Source organism: Thermobia domestica, chromosome 1 (assembly GCF_964235325.1).
Source record: "Thermobia domestica chromosome 1, izTheDome1.hap1.1, whole genome shotgun sequence".
Lineage (NCBI taxonomy): Eukaryota > Metazoa > Arthropoda > Insecta > Zygentoma > Lepismatidae > Thermobia > Thermobia domestica.
In genome coordinates, this window is record NC_137454.1 from 384,780,089 (window position 1) to 384,801,497 (window position 21,409).

At 36.6% G+C, this 21,409-nt stretch overlaps 1 protein-coding gene across 4 annotated transcripts in view; it reads right to left on the reverse strand.

Moving 5' to 3' along the window:
* Positions 1-21,409, reverse strand: part of BRWD3 (bromodomain and WD repeat-containing protein) — a 113,386-nt gene that overhangs the window by 32,330 nt on the left and 59,647 nt on the right. For all 4 annotated transcript variants that reach the window (XM_081731956.1, XM_081731938.1, XM_081731929.1 and 1 more), the window contains 4 exons: positions 20,548-20,721; positions 18,987-19,234; positions 16,052-16,203; positions 6,437-6,839 (listed from right to left, as the gene is read on the reverse strand). In XM_081731956.1, the coding sequence (XP_081588082.1) occupies positions 6,437-6,839; positions 16,052-16,203; positions 18,987-19,234; positions 20,548-20,721 (977 nt within the window). The remainder of the gene's footprint in view (positions 1-6,436; positions 6,840-16,051; positions 16,204-18,986; positions 19,235-20,547; positions 20,722-21,409) is intronic.

Genomic DNA, 21,409 nt, shown 5'->3' on the forward strand with positions numbered 1-21,409 from the left:
ACTTAGTATATTAATTATTTCCATATATATTGTTTTAGGTTATTAATATAATAAACTAGGAAGAAGAAGTAGTAGTAAATAATAATAATAATAATAATAATAATAATAATGCATCTTTTTTTTTTTTTTTTTTTTTTAATTCTTGGTCAAACATTTAAAACTGATGAAATACGTATAATGAAATGAAATCTGAGTTTCACGTCCCACAGTTATGCCGGCTAGGTTAAAGAAGACGGTGATGATGAGAAATGACAAATGGTGGAATGAAAAAAGTGAGAGGAAACGAGAGAACCCCGAGGAAACCCACACATACGGTGTTTGTCCACCATCTAGTGAAATACGCGTTTCATTATTTTAGATGAAAAGTTTAAACTTCAAATTTCACGTCCTTAACCGTAGGGCTTTCTGAGAAATGGACACCTTATAATACGACTACTACTACTACTACTAATAATAATAATATAATGCCGCCGCACCCCTTTTCTTCTCTTCAACAACAAATATTTTAAAACATGAAACTATTTATTTATTTTAAATCAAAGATCCAAACACAAATTTCATCTCTAAACCTTATTAGATTCCGAGATATGGGCATCATCTTGTAGTAACTGTAATCTTTACCATTTTTCTTTCTTTCTCGGTCAAATATTAAAAAATGCTGAAACACGTGTCTAATTATTTTAAATGAGAAGATAATATACTAAATTTCATGTTTCCAAACTTATTCCGAGATATGGACATTTTAATATAATAATTGCCATACTTTCCTCGTCGAATTTCCAAAATTCATTCCTTTGTGATACCTTACGTCACAAATCCTATGCACTGTCCAAATTTCAAGTCTGTATCGGCGTGACGTGGGTGTTGATCATTCGGGTAAGTCACTCGCTCACTCAGGATTTCGTAATAAATTACAACTTTAATGTGGCCAAGAAGCTTCCATCGGCACAGCTGAGGAACGTGCTTGTCGTTAACGTTCAATTGTGTCTTTGTTCACTGCCAATGTTAAACAGAAGCTCTTAATCCACAAATAGCTGTATCTTCAACCCTCTTAGGCTCTTCGGAAACAAAATTCGAAATGTTAACTTTCCTACGTGGACGACCAAAAGGGTTGTAACTAACTACAAACAGAAAATCTCTAAGCAAGCACGGTTCAGAACAAGCAACGGTAGTTATACGAAATATATTTATAATCATGCAATGATACTACAAGGATACACTGTAACAGTCCAACTAATACATAACATAACCAGCGGTGATTTTGAGGGAAATGACATCAGTAAAAATTACAATGATATTGCTGAAAACTAAGGGAAGAAACCTTATCTAATGTTCTAATAATCGTAATAATAATAATAATAATAATAATAATAATAATAATAATAATAATAAAATAAAAATCTTCCCTCAGCTGGGAGCAATAAAATTTGAAATTGTACCGACTTAACGTTCTTGAAGAACAGCTTTTGAGCACATTAACTTAAGGCTTTTCGCTACGTTCCTCACCCGTTTCCCCTCAGTTCTTGTGAATTACGCAGTTAATAATAACCAACATAACAACTTTGGAAAATACGCCATGCAGTACTTACGAAATGTTATGAAATAATACTGTTTTAAAAGATTTTTCATACAAATAAGAAATCCGAGTGTCCAAGTGGCTAATCCTGGTGAGGGCTCTTGTCTCGGATACAAATAGTAGTTGTTTGGATCCCATTTTAAAGAGTAGGTCCTGTCTCATTTAGATTCGGTGCTGACAAGCAACGTGACACTTACGGGAACCGAATTCAGGTCTTCGGTTTACCGTGCCAATACGCTAACATCTACGTTATCCAGTCCGCTTCCAGACCAAAGTTTCACTGAATTTGCAACTACGTAGTGGGGCAATTAGGAAAAGATACTAATTTTTTTCCCTGTAAAATTAGTTTTGTCAAGGGAAGTTCTTAATAGTAGTTAATCTTGCTAGTGACCTTCGAAACCTGTGCTAAAATTTCGAGTTGGCTGGTCGTGAGTGTGGCGCGTGACGCGGCTAAGTATAGACTGAGGTTGTTATACCTTGTCACAGTTTAAACAATGGAACAATGAATATCAAGTTCTGTGCGTACTTTGGGAAAACTCCAACGGAAAAAATTAAGAGATTGTAAAAGTATTATGAGGATAATTTCCATTCTCGATGCCATGTTTTTAAACAACACAAAGAGCTTTAATGCTGGAGGATAGTCTGTTGAAGATGAAGAGCACCCAGGCCCAAAAAGGTCTGTCAAAACAACTGGAATTATTGAGGAAGTTCGTATATCAACTTGAGTTACCGAAATGTAAGTCTCTGGGTACTATCAGACCTCGCGAGGGTGAATAAAGACTGTTTATAAAATAATAACGGAGAAGTTTTACAAAACGGAAGCTGTGCACAGACTTTGCGCCCAATTCCTTACCTGAGGAGCTGACACTGAAGAGTAAAATGAGTTTTATAAAGTGAACCAACGAATATGTGTTACTGCATCTTGAATACTCGCCGCACATGTTCCTTCGTGATTACGTTCTTTCCCCCAAATTAAAAGCACACTTAAGTTTTTATATTATTATTATTATTATTATTGTATGTTTACCATCCAGAAAGCAGTAACGAGAAACTCCAGGAGTCCTTCCATGACTTACTGGGTCGGGTAAAAGTATGTGTGGACAAAGGAACTTCCTGCTCTGAAGAAACCGAAGTAAGTTGAATCCACTTATTTCATTACATTTTACAAACCTAGTCTCGTTTTCTGGTTGCCGTGTTGTGTATCGAGGATACGGTGTCATAAAAAATCGTTTTTTTTTTTTTTTTTCTATTTCATATATAATATTTAATTCAATTGTCATAAATCTTTATTAATATATGCATTGGGTTGTGCAAATAATATGAGTTGTGGTACAGTTTATGTTATGTAAATAGCTGAGTTCCGATCTCAAGAGTGAAAATGTGTAATTGATCCGGAAGCGGTGTGGGCAACGCACCGGCAAGTTAAGTCGGCGACCTGAGTTCGAATTCTATCGCACATTTTCACTCTTCGAATCTGAAATGTTTATTAGTATATTTACTATCATATTTATACAAACTAAATGACTGACTTTCTAAATTTCGAATATTTATAATTGTCTTTACATTACTTGGAAAAAAAAAAAAAAAAAAAAAAAAAAAAAAAGCGGTGTAGAGAAAAGCCTCAATATCTACAAGGACACATTCCACATAAGCAGATACAAACAACGGTCATTACATTCATACAGAGACTTACACTGAAAAAGCCTTTCGATTTATCATGATTCATGCCCCTCAACCTTTAGAATACATATGTTTCACTTTTGAAAATAAAAATAAATAAATAAATAAACAGTAACTAAATGTAATCTTTGATTCCATACACTAATTGCAAAATGGAAAGAGTACTTTATTCAGACATGGCTATCAAATAAGTAACAGTATTTGTCTATATATGACAAGATCAGATTAACTCCTAGATTACATCAATCAGGCTTCCCCCTCCTCTGCGTAACGGAAGGGTTTTGAATTCTTAGTAAATTTATATACTCATGGTTTATTCAATTTTAAGGCATTAAATTTGGCCGCTTTTTGTTTTCCGTAAATGAAGACCTCGGTGCAAGAAAGGGACAGCTCCAATTGTGTATTTGGTTCAGGATTAGAAAAAAAAAAAAAAAAGAAGTTAAAACTCAACTTATTTCATTTTAACCTGCAAACGTTTTGCTGAGAGAAGTGCTATTATAGGAGTAACACCATATACCATTGGAGCTGTCCCCTTCTTGCACCGAGGTCTTTAAATCTTATGGTGTTAATTATACAAAATAACTTTAAAAGTCAACGGATTTTTTTAACAATTGACTTTTGAGTTGAGTTGAGTTTGAGTTTAACGTCCTTTTCAGCAGCGAAGCTATATGAGACGGGACCTACTGATTAACGTGGAATCCGAACCACACGAGCTCCCGCCGGGAATTGAACCCGGGTTTCCACGCCAAATTGACTTTTGAGTTCTACTAACTTCTATACAAAAGTTGCATGGGGAATTCTCCAACTTAACATTGATTTCATACGAAATTGTTGTATTGCTCACTCCAAACATTCAACTTGGTTAGTATTGATATTTTACGAAACGCTATGACCTTTGATTGAACTAAAGAAGGTGTCTTAAAATGAATAGAAGTTAAAAGAAAATTCAAGAAAGTTGCATAATGAAACAACAGAAAACTCTGCAGAAAAAATATTTACAGCAGAGTTCCTACAGTTGTTCAAAGTCTGAAAACTGCTAAAATAATGTCAAGGAATCAAACACTAAGTGCGTGGGTTTCTCGGGGTTCTCCTGTTTCGTCCCATTCACCATTTCATTATCATAACCACCATCTTCCTTAACCTGGGTGCATAATAGTGAGACTTTTATAAAACTTAAAATAAATAAAGGAAACCTGTCGGTTGGTTTACAGGTGGCCTTTTGTTAAATCTTACCCCTCATTTAATTTATGAATCTTTCCTCTATAATAGAACGTAACCTGAACCATCAGACTCAACTACATCAGAATGTATGGAATGATGACTAGAACTATTTATCAATAATAATAATAATAATAATAATAATAATAATAATAATAATAATAATAATTATTATTATTATTATTATTATTATTATTATTCTTCGGCGCAATTTGTGACAATACAAAATTGATTCGGTTTATATCTTATTTGGCAGCTAGGATATAGCGATGCAAAATCGTGATCCGACGAATTCAGTTTCAAGTATTTTCAGTGAAGAACTACAGAATTTGTCCGGAAAGTGTAGGGTTGATTTTATGCTTTATAATTTATTCATAATTTTGACACATCGACTTAATAGTATTCAAAATATGCCCCTTCTGAATCAACACAGGGTTTCCAGCGATTCTGCCAATCACTGAAGGCTCCCTAAAACGCACAAACTGGAATGCTCTTCAGCTCCCTCGTTAGGGTCTCTTGAATGGCCTGGACCGAGCCATGGTGCCGTCCTTTCATGATCCCTTTTCACTTGGAGGAGGAAGAAGACCGGAAGAGCGACATCTGGGCTGTAGGGTGGCCAGGGAAGTTGTATGATGCCATGTTTGGTCAGCTTCCATGATCCAGCGATTCGTTTTCGGAGTCTTTCAAACGATTTCGCACTTCACTAAGTTTTCATCACTTTGCCGTTGAACAGCGTCCTGACCGTTGCTCATCTTCAACTTGCTCTTTTCCCTCCTAAAACAATTAGTGCCACTCAAAAACACTTGATCGACCCATGGATCACTCCCATAACCAGTCTTGATCATGGCATGGGTCTCACTCGTAGTTTGAGGCAAAACTTCACCGCGTAACGCTGCTCTAACAAACGATTCATTGTCGAGATGACAAAGCACCATGAAAGGGGTTCACCTAAACTCGGTCTACACCCCATGAAGGCTTGGAGACGACTGGTGCGTTTGTAGTTGAGATCCACCACCACCCAACCCCTCTTTCACCACATTTCGACGGAAAAAATTCAGTTCTACTACTTCCCGGATAAACCTTGTATGTGAGGGTCATGGCCGGTAAAGTATGCACCAAAGCACCCACTCTTATATCAATCTTTACTTCACGAAAGTTTGATAGATTCGAATTAGACATTTCTTTTCGGCACCGAGACTACATGAAACTGGACTTACCATTTAAAATGGGATCCGAGACATGCGATTCTACTTGTCCAAGAAAGGGCTAGTTCACTAAGATTTTCTGTTTACATTGCAACAATTTCGCAATTCCTCCCCAATTCAATCCGAGTATTAGGCATCTCAAGAAGTGCATATTTTTGTTTGGCCTTATTTAATATCCTTTTCACAAAAAACACTCAAAATTTAAGTTTTTATTCCTTATGTTTTAAAATCGAACCGGGTGCATTCCTGAGTGTCGAATTTAACTGACTTCATACAGAAAACTAAGTAACAAATCTTATTATTTTCAAAATCTTTTCTGTACACTGTTGGATTAGATTAAACCAATTCATCTTCAAAAAATAATACACATACAGCTATCACGCATTGAAGTTCTGGACCAAGTACGAGTTATGTAGTGGAGTCATAAGAGTACAGTAAAAATAATGAACGACCTTCATTCCATCTCGTATAGATACGTACATTTCTAAACGAAACAAACCGATCTTTTAATATATCATGACGTTGCATTATGTCCAATGGTTCCGAGATGGTTAAGATACACTATTTTGAAGGAGGACATTAAGGACGTATATTTATTTGCTGAGCATGTCCTGGCATTGTGATTCATATGTCTGCAAAACAAAATTATGATTTCATAAAGAGAATCGACGCCGAGAGAAGCAATAATCTGGAAATCGACACGTTTAAAATCTTTAAAAAATTCAGAATACATGTCACACATACATAAGGTACTTACCCTTGATCGTTTGTTGGTGTTATAATTCTTAGAATTTTGAAAGATCAACCTCATATCTTTGCAAAATTCCAATGGAGTCGCATAATTATCGCCTAATAAATCTTCCTTAATAGTCCTTAAATCCATTGGAGTGTCAATAATTTGATAATAGTCCGGATGTTCTAAACGATCAACCGGTTCTCTGAACGGTTCAGAGTCTTCGCACTGCCACAACATTTCAAGTAACTCCCGGCACTGTCTTTTCCAACACGAAGAGTCCACTGGTGGTTTTTTGTTAAGTTGCTCGTTCTTCCGCACTCGAGTCGAGTTTCTGCTTGAGTCTTGCTCATTATCACTTTCCGATGATCTGTAGTTCTCCACCAGTTGATGATACACAGCTGTGGCATCCGGACAGTGTTTATCCCTGCAAGAAAGAAGAAAAAAAAAAAAAAAAAAAAAAAAAAAACAACTTACATTAGAAATACAAGAGCAAGATGTCAAGTGGAAATTTTTGCAACATGCAAAGTTTTTCTTTGCAATGGACGGCATTACAGGTTGACATTCAAAAATCTCATCATCTATAATCCGGTTTCTTCAGATATCAGGCATGAATTTCGGAGCACAGTTTCAAATTTACCACGTTGACATGCCACTATTTTCTAGGGGTGCCGTTTATGTTTTGATAGCTCTGTAGTCGATAGTCAGTTGTTGAGTCTCGCTTGCACTTGTTAAGAGGCATTTCTCTTAATTCCTTCTCATTTCGTCATTTATTTAATGCTATATAGCCCCATTATGGATTCAGCAAAGAAAAAAGGTAGCATACAACAAACATTAAAATTTCATTTGCGTTTCATTTAGTGTTTAATATACTTTCTTTAAAGAATTGTATAAATAGGCGTTTTGTTAAATATACAGGGTGTTTCAAAAATCTGTCACAATATTTTGGTAATAATTCCTCACATCAAAATAAGTAAGTAAAATAAGTTCATATGGACCTGTGGTCGGAAGTGCATAGTTTCGTAGTCATAAGGTGCCGAATGACCCGACTAAAACAGGATCTATAGTAGTAGAGCTATGGACTTCTGAAGTTCACTTGTTTCAAGTTTTCGGCACCCTATAACTCCGAAACTATCCACTTTTGAGCACAGGTCCATATGGACTTTTTTTTTTATTTTTATGTGAGGAATCTGTTGCCAAAATATTGTACCACATTTTTGTAACACCTTATATATATATATATATATATATATATATATATATATATATATATATATATATAAAAGAGAACGTACAATTTTTTGTCCGCTCATCACGCTAATACGGCTGAACCAATTTCTTTCATTTTTGGGGGGTTATTAGGATTTGGACCCTAGATGGTTTTTATCATATCACTTTAATTTTTAATTACCAGTGTCTTGAGATAATTGACCATTCAGGTGTCCATAACGTACAAATCCTTTGTTATTAGTTCATCATAGGTAAAAATAAACGTATTTATATGCAACCCACATGACCGTGTCACTCGGTGGGTTAACATAAATGACAGGCGATATACAGCGGAAAATAGCTTGAATCTTCTGTTTAAAATTTTTTAATTGATTTGCTTATTTTTACAGACACTTTTACAATATGCCAGCACCGGGATGACCGCAGCGAAGCGGGGCGGGTTAACATAAATGACAGGCGATATAATGTTAAGATTTACTGCAATCTTCTATGGTTTTTATCATATCACTTGAAAGCGAAAAAGTAAAAATTATCTAAGTAACAAAGTTTATTGCGTTCCGGGGTGACCGCAGCGAAGCGGGGTGAACGCTGCTAGTATATATATATAACGATCCAAGATCCGACATTTTCGAAAATCTGGCACTCCTTAACTTCAGGGGTGGTTGGATTTTTAAATGTGAACCTGTTTTACTTAAATATTCACAGATGCACACATTTGAGAATAGATCTAACTACCTAGGTAGTTAGCAATGAAATTTTTCACTATTTTTGTGACACACACACACACACACAGGATTTACAAAACAAAACAAAAACCAGTATGCCTGTTAATCCTCAAAAATAAGTCAAAATTAATACACTATTTTTAGTTTTCCTTTAACATCCTCAGTTTTCAACATCCCATTGTTCTTTTCCGTATTCATCAATTGCTAATACTGAACTTCCTATTATTTTTAACTAACTTCCGAATTACCAAAAATGTTAGCAGAAAAGAAACCGAAACTTACGATGTAATAATATCTACCAATCCTTCTTTATGAGGATATCAGGTGTGAATATTACAACCTTCCACAATATTTTCTGAACACGAAACGAATCTTCAATTTAACATCTTATGTTCAGCCACTAAGCTAAAGATGAATGATTACAAAAGAATTGGTGGCAGTGAAGGATCTAGCCCGGGGTCGAAGAGGCCTAGGCCCCCCAGTTTTTTGAGTGACAAAAACAATTGAAGGTATTATTTATAAATTTTTGAAAGTTTACTATAAACTCATTATATACCGGGTGAGGCATTTAAAACTGTTTTTGGAAATATCTAGAAAACCAAAAATCGGAGTTTAAAAAAGTTGTAATAAAAGTTGTTCGTCTTGAAGGGGGACATCCAATGATACCACACTCGACCCCCTACCCCCACCCCCCGGGGGCGGGAGGGTGGTAAACTTTGAAATCTTAAATAGGAACCACCATTTTTTATTGCATATTCTGATTCTCCGTGAAAAAGTACGTAACTTTTGTTTCGAACATTTTTTTCGTTGCGTGATAGATGGCGCTGTAATCGAAAAAATCAAAATGGCTTACAAACACGAAAAATGATGCATTTAAAACTATTTTTCAGAATATCAGGAAAACTACAAATCGGATTTTAAAAAAGTTGTAATAAAAGTTGTTCGTCTCGAAGGGGACATCCAATGATACCACACTCGACCCCCTACCCCCACCCCCTGGGGGCGAGAGGGGGTCAACTTTGAAATCTTAAATAGGAACCACCATTTTTTTATTGCATATTCTGATTCTCCGTGAAAAAGTACGTAACTTTTGTTTCGAACATTTTTTCGTTGCGTGATAGATGGCGCTGTAATCGGCAAAAATCAAAATGGCTTACAAACACGAAAAATGATGCATTTAAAACTGTTTTTCAGAATATCAGGAAAACTACAAATCGGATTTTTAAAAAGTTGTAATAAAAGTTGTTCGTCTCGAAGGGGGACATCCAATGATACCACACTCGACCCCCTACCCCCACCCCCTGGGGGCGAGAGGGGGTCAACTTTGAAATCTTAAATAGGAACCACCATTTTTTTATTGCATATTCTGATTCTCCGTGAAAAAGTACGTAACTTTTGTTTCGAACATTTTTTCGTTGCGTGATAGATGGCGCTGTAATGCACAAAATAAAGATGGGTTACAAACACTCGGCAAAATTAAAGTTATTTACAAAATAGACATCAGATTAGAAAAGTTAATACTTGTGATATTTTCGGAAATACTACCAAATTACACCATAGTTGATTCTCCCTCTACAATCTCATATTAGAAAGGCAGTTATTCTAAAATCTGTAATGATAAACCGGTGTTTTATAGCAAAAACGTTTGATCCTCCAGAACTTAATATATTACTATGTCCACATTGTTAGTGTAATTTCTGTCACAGATGTCACTTAAAGAGAGAGAATTTGGAAACACTTAAGGTTTGTTTTTATCAATGTATTAAAATCTAGTTTTAGCGTTTCTCAGGAACAACGACGTGGATGTAGTAATAATTTGTTCCCTTCGGGATGCTTTTTTAATGTGAGTTCCCTTGCCTCTCACCATCCGGAGCAGGACGTTTGGGCGTAAGGCCGTTTCGGCGCAAGATGTTTTCGCTCAAAGCCGTGTATCTAAATAGGTTAATCTACTTAAATGGGTTATAATTATAATGTATTTCATAACGAGAACCCGAATGTTTTCGCACTAAAAGCCTTGAAAATAGACACTAATATCACAAATACTCTGTCATAAAAAATAACTGCACAACTTAAGAAATTAAGCAAGATGAAATTTGACATCAATTTTCTAAAAAAACAAATCTTCAAAAACTAAATTTTCGTTACGTTATTACAGTATGCCCTATGGTAAACAGTCTCAGTTGCATTAAATGCTTAGGCCTAGTTTTGTTCTAGTAAATTGTTGTATATGCCTAATGCAGAAGGAAAAAAATCTTATGTTACATTTACCATGACATTATCATTGCATGACGGAATTATGGGCCAAACCCAGCAAGTACCGTAAGACAGGGTTACTTTGCATAAGATTTAAGCCATTTTAAAGAAAATTAGTGGGAGATTTACGGGATTTGGGACTTTCAGGTTGAAACCCACCCAAATTGCACGATTTCCTATTTTAAAAATCTAATGTTAGTCATTTCTATGCGTATAAGCTGAAATCTTAGTCATTTAAAAAAAACGAAGTATTTGTGAGTAAAGCCTCTCTCAAACTACTTTTCTGGATCCGCCATTGTTCATAATTTATTTTCCAACAAGAAATTCATTCCAGCATCTTCCTAAATAGGAAATTTATCTAAATCTAGAATGCAGAAGGTCCCAGTAGTAATAATTTCCTATCTAAGCGGTATTTTGGACCGGTGCAAAGTAACCCCGAGTACAGACTGAAACTCCCTTCTCCCAGTTTTACTTTTTTTTTAATGACTTTAAAACGTTTCACATTTCAATTTCAGCTATTGCATCAAAGTTCCATTATACACGGTAGTATTCTACGAAACTGATTTAACTTTGACGGAAAATCTTGTACGTGATATCTTTCAAATTTTGGCGGCCTTTACAGTGACTGCTTTCCATACCTCTACAACAATAAACCCTCTCGGTAATTGGAACTGATGTTAGCCGCCAACATTATAGCCAAAATACAGTTAGATGTTCTATCTTACGGTACCAGTTGAAACTTTCTGTTTTCTGTTCATTTTTTTGCCGACAGAGAACTGTGAAATTCTTCATATTTTGTGCAAAGTAACCCCTGATGTGCAAAGTGTCTTACGGTATTCTACAATATCAACAGTTTCAAAATTTCTGTTCAACAGTACGAATTTTTCATCTGCCCGAGTATATTTTCTTCTTTCCATGGGAGGGTTTCTTCTCGAAGCATTGCCTCGTACACTAAGTTCTGCTTTTTTTCTGTCCTTCGAAGTGCATCAATAAACTGCCAACTCGATCAATATCGTTCCTTTATGTTAGATATATTATAAAGGACAGAAGTTTAGTTTGGGGTGTCACAGGCTGCCTACAGTAAATTTTATTTGGACCACTCCTCCTATTTCAATGAATAGCTAGTGCCTATTTTTATGAAATCTGAAATAACTTTCTGTTAATATAATAGTCTCAACTATCCGGCCTAATGGGCAGATCGAATATCAAAAAAGCATTCAATACTCACTTCCTGAAACACCTACCTATAGCATTAAAAACTTAATTTTTATTCCAAAAACAGCTCTTATTCATTACTTAATAAACATTTCCTATGTTTCTATGTTTTGTAACATTCGTTTTAATAATTTATTATGGAAAAAGAAAATGAAAAAATGAAAATATGTGCAGTGTTGTATACATTTTAAGTCACATTTTAAAAATAACTAAACGTTAAGAAAAAAACTTTTTTTTACACAAATTACATGTCCTTATTACATATATCTTAATTTATTTCTTCCAAAACTAAATCGCATCATAGTACGGAGCAGGCCGGTAGCCAGCCCAAAAATGTAGGGGGACCCGGCTGAAGTTAGGAGGGACCCGATCCAACCATATTATAGTTCATTTGCAAGCCTACCGTGAAAATTTTAGTGGGACAGGAAAAATTTACGGGGGAACCAGCCCCCTAGACCCCCTGAATACGGGCCGCATAGTCGAGAATCTGCTGCATTTATTTATTTATTTATTTTTATTGGTACAGATACGTTGTGCATGACGTGCAGGAACTTTGCTGTGTTCAAGATGTTATTTTTAGTTTTTGCAAAATTGTTGTGGAAGTTTTTTGAAATTTCCAGTGCCTATTTTCATACTTTAGTTCTTAAACATCCGCATTCTAGTTATGAAATACAGTATATGTAGGTAGGAAACCTATTTATATAAAAGGTTTTGTGTCCAAACATTTCGCGCCCAAGCGGCCGCACTTAGACGTCTCGCCCCCAAATGTCCTGGACCCTGACCATCGAGGTGCTTGTTTCAAGGCGAGTCCTCTTGCCTCTCACCATCGTGGTGCTTGTTTTAGTAGAGTCTCCTTGTTACTCACACATCTCCATTGTTTACTGAAACAAATGTTCGAAATGGTACCCGTTTTCTGCAACACACATTGCAAGTGTTACATGTACAGCGAGAGTCTGACCATGGATTGCGACGCACGATCGCAGTCTTTACTTCATAGATTGTAATTTGAATGTTAAAGAATGCATCACAGAAAATAGTCACCATTTCGAACATTTTCTTATCACTTGTCAACGGCGTTTAGGGATGGGCATGAGCAAGTTCGAGAGCGTTTTCTGTGAAACTCAACTCGACTAGAAATAGATTTCTTTGAGCTCTAGTCAAAACAAACATATTTGAGCTCGACTAGAAAAATTCCCTCCAATTCGACTCTAATTCGAGTTTCGAGTCGCGTCGACAGAAAACGAGCCGAATGCTGTGTGTAGTTTCAAGTACTCTCTTCAAGTACCCTAGATAGACAATATAATTATTATCAATGATACTATTGCATATAATAATAATAATAATAATAATAATAATAATAATAATAATAATAATAATAATAATAATAATAATAATAATAAAAATAATAATAATAATAATAATAATAATTATTATTATTATTATTATTATTATTATTATTATTATTATTATTATTATTATTATTATTACAACACCGTATATAAATATGAAAGATAGGCGGTTTGTGTCTCAATACTAGAAACTAGTTGTCTTCCGACCTCAGTAGTCGTGAAGCTTAGGAAGCAAGGACATCGGAGTTTGAGATCCAAAGGAGGAAGTATTCCGGCTTAAACTTAAAAATTATAAGGCGCCGGCTAAACAAGTTCAAAACTGCTCGGACCGGGCTTAGGCCTATCAACCGCTCAAACAGCTCGGCTCACATCTCATTCACTAACGAGCCGAACCGAACAATAAGCCGAGCTAACAGTTCACCCAACCGACCCTGCTCGAGTTCTAGACTCAATTCAACAAAACAGAGGAAATGGCTCATCCCAACCGAGCGGATGGCTCACCTCAAGCGAGCTGGCTCGAGACATCGGCTCAGTTGAGCCGAGGCGAACTAAGGTCGTTATAAAAATCGCTTGTCGTCTTGTTATCGAGACGAGACTAGAAGCGACCAGTGTCCCCTCTCGTGAGCAGCACTAAAAGTATTCCACATTACTGCTTACATCTTACATGACTTTCACTTTGCAGTCTCATATGGCCGTCATTTCAAAACGAGTTAAAACGAGCTGAATGAGTGAGCTACTTATCAAACCCCATTCGACTCGGAACTCGACTTCATAAACAATGAATCGGCTCAGAACTCATAGTTCGACTTGACCCATCCCTAACAGTCTTTACCCATTCTGATGTATTGAAGATCACTGCGCTATCTATCACGCAAGGAAAAGAATTTTTTTAAAACAAAAGTTGTTTTTTTACGTGGAGAATGAGAATAAAAAACGTAGTTATTATTTAACATTTCAAAGTTGACCCCCTCCCGCCCCCAGGGATTGGGATAGGGGGTCGAGTGTGGTATCGTTGCATGTCCTCCCTTCGAGACGAACAACTTTTATTACAACTTTTTCAAAATCCAATTTCTGGTTTTCCACATATTCTGAAAAACAGTTTTAAATGCCTCATTTTTCGTTTGTAAGCCATTTTGATTTTAGTCGATTACAGCGCCATCTATCACGCAACGAAAAAAAAAGTTCAAAACAAAAGTTACGTATTTTTTCACGGAGAATCAGAATATCCAATAAAAATGGTGGTTCCTATTAAATATTTCAAAGTTGAACCCCCTCCCGCCCCCGGGGGGTGGGGGTGGGGGTAGGGGGTCAAGTGTGGTATAACTGGATGTCCCCCTTCGAGACGAACAACTTTTCTTACAACTTTTTTAAAATCCGATTTGAATTTTTCCTGATATTTTGAAAAACAGTTTTAAATGCCTCATTTTTCGTTTGTAAGCCATTTTGATTTTTGTCGATTACAGCGCCATCTATCACGCAACAAAAAATGTTCGAAACAAAAGTTACTTATTTTTTCACGGAGAATCAGAATATGCAATAAAAAATGGTGGTTTCTATTTAAGATTTCAAAGTTGACCCCTCTCCCGCCCCCGGGGGTGGGGGTAGGGGGTCGAGTGTGGTATCATTGGATGTCCCCCTTTGATACGAACAACTTTTATTACAACTTTTTTAAACTCCGATTTGTGATTTTCCAGATATTTCCAAAAACAGTTTTAAATGCCTCACCCGGTATATATATCATAGTTTGGGTTCTGTCCCCCCAGTTTTTACCTTGTAGATCCGCCACTCATTGGTGGATAAGAACACCCGATTATTACTAGAAAACCCACAGACACGTCGTCGTACACTAGAAAGTAATGGTCAGAAATCGAACCAGGAACCTCCCACACCAGAAATAAGCACTCTACCAATGCGCCACCATGGCCCCACTTCAATCTCGAATTCCTGGTCTTCGGTATACCATTACGTTAAAAAAAAAAAAAATTGAGCACTTGGCATCTATATACCCTTTTAAGCCTGTCACGTATGGGGTATCGTGTCCGTCGGCGAGTACGCTACTCAGTGAAGTGGGAAAGAAACGAAGCGGCCTGGAACCGTTATATAAGGTGCCATCCCAGCATTTGACTGGTACGAATGACGAAAATCTAGGAAAAACTTCACTCAGCATTGCTAACCTGGAAAGGCTTTTACACTCTTCTGACCGAGTATTCCCACCGAGAATCAAACTCGGTACCACTTGCACCAAAGGCTAGAGCGTTAGCGACTATGCTACGCGGGGCTACGGTATCGCGAATGAAACTTGGCTCTCCATTTACCCTGCGAGTGCGCTAACTATTAAATCTAGCCAGTCTATCTCCTACCAGATGTAAAAATGTGTGATGATTGGTGATGGACTACATAGCGCTAAGAGTCAGTGCAACGACGAGTAAGTCGGAGAACTGACTTGCACTTTCAGTTCAGTCGACCTCATTTGACCGCATTTGAGTTCGCATCTATCGAAAGACCAAACAACTATAGAACTACTGTTAACAATCATACGATTTGATTTGTATCCCAGGTTACAAAGGCTCGTGTATTTTTTTTTTTTTATTTTTATTTATTTATTTATTTTTTTTTTTTTTAATAATTAGCTAAATTGCTGCTTGTAAGTATAATGTATCACTCATACGGCGATATCCCCCTGTAATTTTAGAGAATTGTTCATCCCCGGTTCCCCAGAAAATTACCAACTTTAATAGTAGTAACAGTATGTGACTACACACAAATTTTTACAGATATACGGCAAATTACCCACATGACCAGCCTAACAGGTTTTACTGTACAATTAAGTAGGGCACTTCTCTAACTTGACTTAAAAATAAACTTACTTTATGATTCTGAGGCAAAGATCACAGACAATCCTGGCTTGCTTCACAATTTGGCTTCCAGGCTCATTAAATTTCTCTGCATTTGTGGCTATGTATCTTACATCGAACTGCACAGAAGCGACACGACGATAAAACCTGTTGTCTAACCTTGCCTGCAAAAATAATTGGAATGAGAAATTCACTTGGTACAAATAAAATATACATAATTCACTGGTATGGCTCTCGAAAAACAACACGAGCATATATACTACATAACAGGTTATATTTTGAACATTTTAAAACTTTTCCGGATGGATATCAAACAACACAAGATGGCAATTTAGTTTCAGGAATAAAGCATCGAAAGTACAGAAATTATAATCATCAATTAGAGGATGACTGCTCTGCTAACAGGAAATTGGGTTGTTTAGGGAACAGATTTTTCTGATATTAACTGCAAATAAATTTTTAAATTTTTCTATCTTAAACGTGTTACTTAAATGCAACTTGTTGAATAGAGATTAGCTATACAATTCACTCCAAATTCCCAAAGTTTCAAATAAAATACAGTGAAAATTTTCACATAAAGCTCATACAGGTACAAATATATCCATTAATAAATGACAAAAGACTGAGTAGTGTATATGTCTACATTTGAACTCGAAAACTGCCCTAGAAACAGGCACACGTCTACCATCTATTTGCCTCAATCGATCTCCATGTGTCTTGATAATAGCCGTGCACAGCAACGTCCATTGTAGAAGATTTCTACGAAGCATAGCAACGGGAATATTCTGTCATTTCTCTTCGCAGGCTTTCCGCAGAAAAAGGCGACACGACGCGAAGAAAAGATCCTCTCTTCATAAGATTACACCAAAGAAACACACGGACTACATCTGGAAGCTTCACAGATTTGTTTTCAAATGAAACAGCCTTGGTGCCTACCAGTGGTTCTCTCCATTCATTGCAGAAAACTGTGCGTAGAATGAGATCTTGGTACAAATGGACTGGATTTATTGCATTTCCGTATAGACAAGGCAGGTCTTCTGTATGAAAACGTGTTAGTATATGTGTTGCTGTTTGTATTCAGAGTTGGTTTTACAGTTTTCAGGCACTTGGCAAATAGCGAATCATGCATTGTAGCAGTATTCTACGACGACCATAAATCCTTTCCAGAAAGCTGAAAGTTGCCTTGCAGTAACAGATGAATTCTGGACAAGACTCTCGTTCGAACAAAGACCAAAGTTATGGGACGAATTGTACTACAATCGGACAGATAAATCTAAGCTTCATACAGCGGAGCGACGAATTTTTACTTGTTACCGGACAGATAATGCTCATAGAGGTGTCTGCAGCTGGTCTTTCCCAACGATGGTATTTACATACGTAATGTTCTCAGCACACACACATACGCGCGCGAATTCGGAGATCTAATTTATCCCACAGGGTGATTTACAGTTCTTTCAGATACATATAGCTGTGGTCATTACATTTTTTTCCCCGTCATTCGATGTAAATTCTGAGAAAGACGTAGAGTCACTACACTGCACCGTCACATCCGACACCCTTGGTGGGTGAACTAACAACTGGAACTTCTTGGTGTTTATATCGCTTAATTATGTTCTTGATAGTTCATCTTATGGTGCGTCTGTTTTCATTGTACAGTTTTTGAATTTTAAAGAGAAAACTTGGGTGGAAAAGTGTCACGGTATATCATTCCCAAAACATGTTAACTTTTGGAATTATGATGTACACACCAGCAAAACAGTACTTAACAATCGCAGCTGTGTGTTACCAGGGTGTCTACTAAAATTCCAAACTGAAATTTCAGACTTTTTCGTGACCTTTTCTTTACCAAATAATAAAATTTCATTAACACACTCAAGAGCGAATTTGGGTGCGAATTAGGCCGAATTTTCATCCATTCGATAGAAGCGTGGTTTGCTTGCAATTTGATAAAGTCTAAAGTCGACCATAGAATTTTTTGGTGGTAAATTTTGACGTTTTAGAGGACAAAATTTTCCAATCTGTGTTTACATTTGTACAGATAAAAAAAAAATCGTGACCGAAAAGCTAAATTTCGTGACTTTCATGACCGTTTTCTGATTTCGTGACATTCGTGACCGATAGATACCCTGGTTACTCTCGAACAACGCGGTGCAAAAAGATATTATGCGCGAGGGTGGGAGTTGACACAAATACGCCGCTCAATCTTGTGTACATGACGCAAACACGTGTTGTTCAACAGTTTAGTGTTAGGCATTTTCACAATTTTATATCCAATTTTTCAAATTATAAAATCTTTACACAGTTTTTTTAAGCAGTTGTAGGGGACGTTGTATAGTCGAGGTGTACAGTCTTGTTAAAAAAAAAATCCACTCCCTTTTCTTTAAAACATGTGCTGTTGCCCATGAGTGGAAGTAAATTAAACAAATGTGAATCATCTTTAGCTATTAAAGAACTTTATTTTAACCCAAAATACTGAATTGCTCTCCGTTCAGTTGTGAGGATATATTCTTTTAAAGAGAGGTGGGCGCCAGATTTTTTTTTTTTTTTTTTTTTTTTTTTTTTAACAAGAGTGTACATACAACCTCGTACATGTTCTTTTGTCCAATAACCTTTAAGCTGCTGGATCAGCTTTGAATCCAGTTTCACCTAGTCTACACAAAATAATAGTTACTAAAACAAATGTACTTATATCTTAGTTCTGACAGAAAGTATGTATTTTTGGTAGGGACTGTACAAATTTCCATCCGTCAGTGACTACAGTATTCTACTTGAATATTTTCTTATAATGTTTAAGAAGGAACTGTTATCTGCCAAGGCTTTTCATAATTATTCCTCATTTCTTAATGAGCAAGACTTGGATGGCAACCATTAAATGTAGTTTGAAAAAGTACTTGTGTTTTCATACTTTTGGATGATTGTGTTATGTTTGCTTATGACCACAAATTACCTTAATTGTTGACAGGTCAATCGGGTATTCGACAACCATCGCATACGACGGATACATATTGAGATCAACTGGCGCGACGAAAGGTTCCGCAATCGCCAACCCCATCACTTGTTCTATGCCGGCGGAAATTCTTTCGCATTCGAAGTCTCTGGAACCATTGGGCCATTCATCGGAGCGTGGACGGTAAAGTGTTGCTTGAATTTCTCGTGGCAATACAGGAACTCCACCGCCAACTTCGTCCGGCAGACCTTAAAGAAAGAAAGAAAGAAAGCATCTGCTAGTAAAAGTTATTTTATATTCACTGGATTTTCACTCGTACATCTCTATTTTCATGAGCGGAAAAGGAACCATCCTTGCTTTATTTTCCACACTAACAAGCAGTTGAGAATTTGTAATCGAATACCACAGTCAAACATTACATCCAATAGAAAATATATTTCATGGGCACTGACAAATTAATTCGTACACATACTTTTCACAAAAATAAAAAATAAAAAAAATTTAAAAAAAAAAAATGTTCTCTATGCGACAATTGCATTACATTTTATACTGTTTTGCCCTTCGAGAAGGTGAAATTATTGAAAAAATTAAATGAAATGTTTTACGTCCCACGCCTATGCCGGTTAGGCTAAAGGAGACGGTGATGATGAATAATGAATGAAATGGTGGAATGAAGAAAGTGGGAGGAAACGGAAGAACCCCGAGAAAACCCACGCACACGGTGTTTGTCCACCACAACGTCCACTTGGCGGGAGCTGGGATCGAACCCGGGACCCCAAGCACCAGAGGTGAACGCTCTACCATTGAGCCACCGCGGCCCCGTGAAATTATTCTCTAATCACTGATGCAGATCAACCCTCACTAGCATGGGTGTACAATGTCTGTAAAACTAAAAGACGCCTTTGGAATTTGGAAGCTTCCCTTTCAAGCCGCTTTAAGAACTGAAAAAGGAAGGAGCAATGTTCCGAGGTTTTCCTGGAAATAATGATCTTTGAAAGAGTTACATCACTCTTCTACATATTATTTTATCAATAATATTTGCAAGGAATGAATTTCCCAATAGTTTACATGTTTATTCGATTATAACTTGACACTGACTTATTTATTTAAAAATACGCTCCAAGCAAAGAAAGCTCAAGCCTGAGATAGATTACTTGTTCGATTTCATATAGAGGGGAAACGGACAAAAGCTTGAATCAAAATCTACTAGCAGTTATGCGAGACAACTGCTCTAAGATTTTCACAACTGTTTTCTATGGAAACATTTTAAAGTCTGTACCATCACAACCAGTTAACATAAAAACATGCTGTTTGCACTATGTGCTTATAATTCATTTTCCTACTTGCTAAAACCAACAATTGATCTAGTAATAGAATATTTCTAGGTACCGCGTCTAGTACTGAAAACTTCAGTAATGGTGCGAAAAGTCACTATATCCTATCACCTGCCATAAACTGACAACATCGAGTAACTGCGATTGGGGAAAACAAGACAGCCACATAACTTATCATTTGAAAAGCGCTCTAGTACTATTAAAAAAGATCAAATGTAGATACTTACGGTGCTCGTTAATAGGTTCCAAGTCCCACGGACTCATTCTTTCGTATTCTCCATTATCCCATCGAACTCTGTAGCACAAAAACATAGAATCAGGAAATTCTGGATCATACGGTTCCTGCGATTCTATAACACCCATCCACCAGCAGTCATCTATCATACATCGGAAACGATTACCTACAAAAATAAATAAAAATGTTTAATTATTATGATTTGTACGTTTGTACATAATTTCAAAGTTCACATTTATCATACCACATTGTATCTTCATTGTAGTTCTTGGGATGCTATGCAAATATATATCCTAGGCCGCGGTGCCTCAGTGATAAAGCACTCATCTCTGGCGCGTGGGATCCCTGGTTCGATCCCAGCCTCCGCCAAGTGGACAACATGTACATGAGTTTTCTCGGGGCTCTCTCGTCTCCTCCCACCTTCGTCATTCCAAAATTGACATCTACCTCATTATCAGCAGGGCTTGAAAAATCTTACTTGCAAGTACTGGCCAGCCAAAACTTTACTAGCCAGACCATTTTGCAGTCAGAGTGTTTATACAAATAAACAAAAAAAAAAAAAAAAAAATCACTTTGCACCACAGTAAACATATCAATACTTTTTTTTTGTTTTGTTTTTGTTTATTGGCATGCCTCTTACAAATAAAAAGAGAGTGACATCTGCTCTTTGTTCTTGAATTCACGTTTTTGATTGATGGGATTTTACTCGCCAAGTGGATTTTTCAGCTCTGATTATCAGTCACCTATCGATGCAGAATCATGGGAGTTAAACTGAAAAAAGTACATACATATATAGGGCCGGATCCAGGATTCTCTGAGGGGGGTTAACGTGCACCTTTGTACCCCCCTAAATC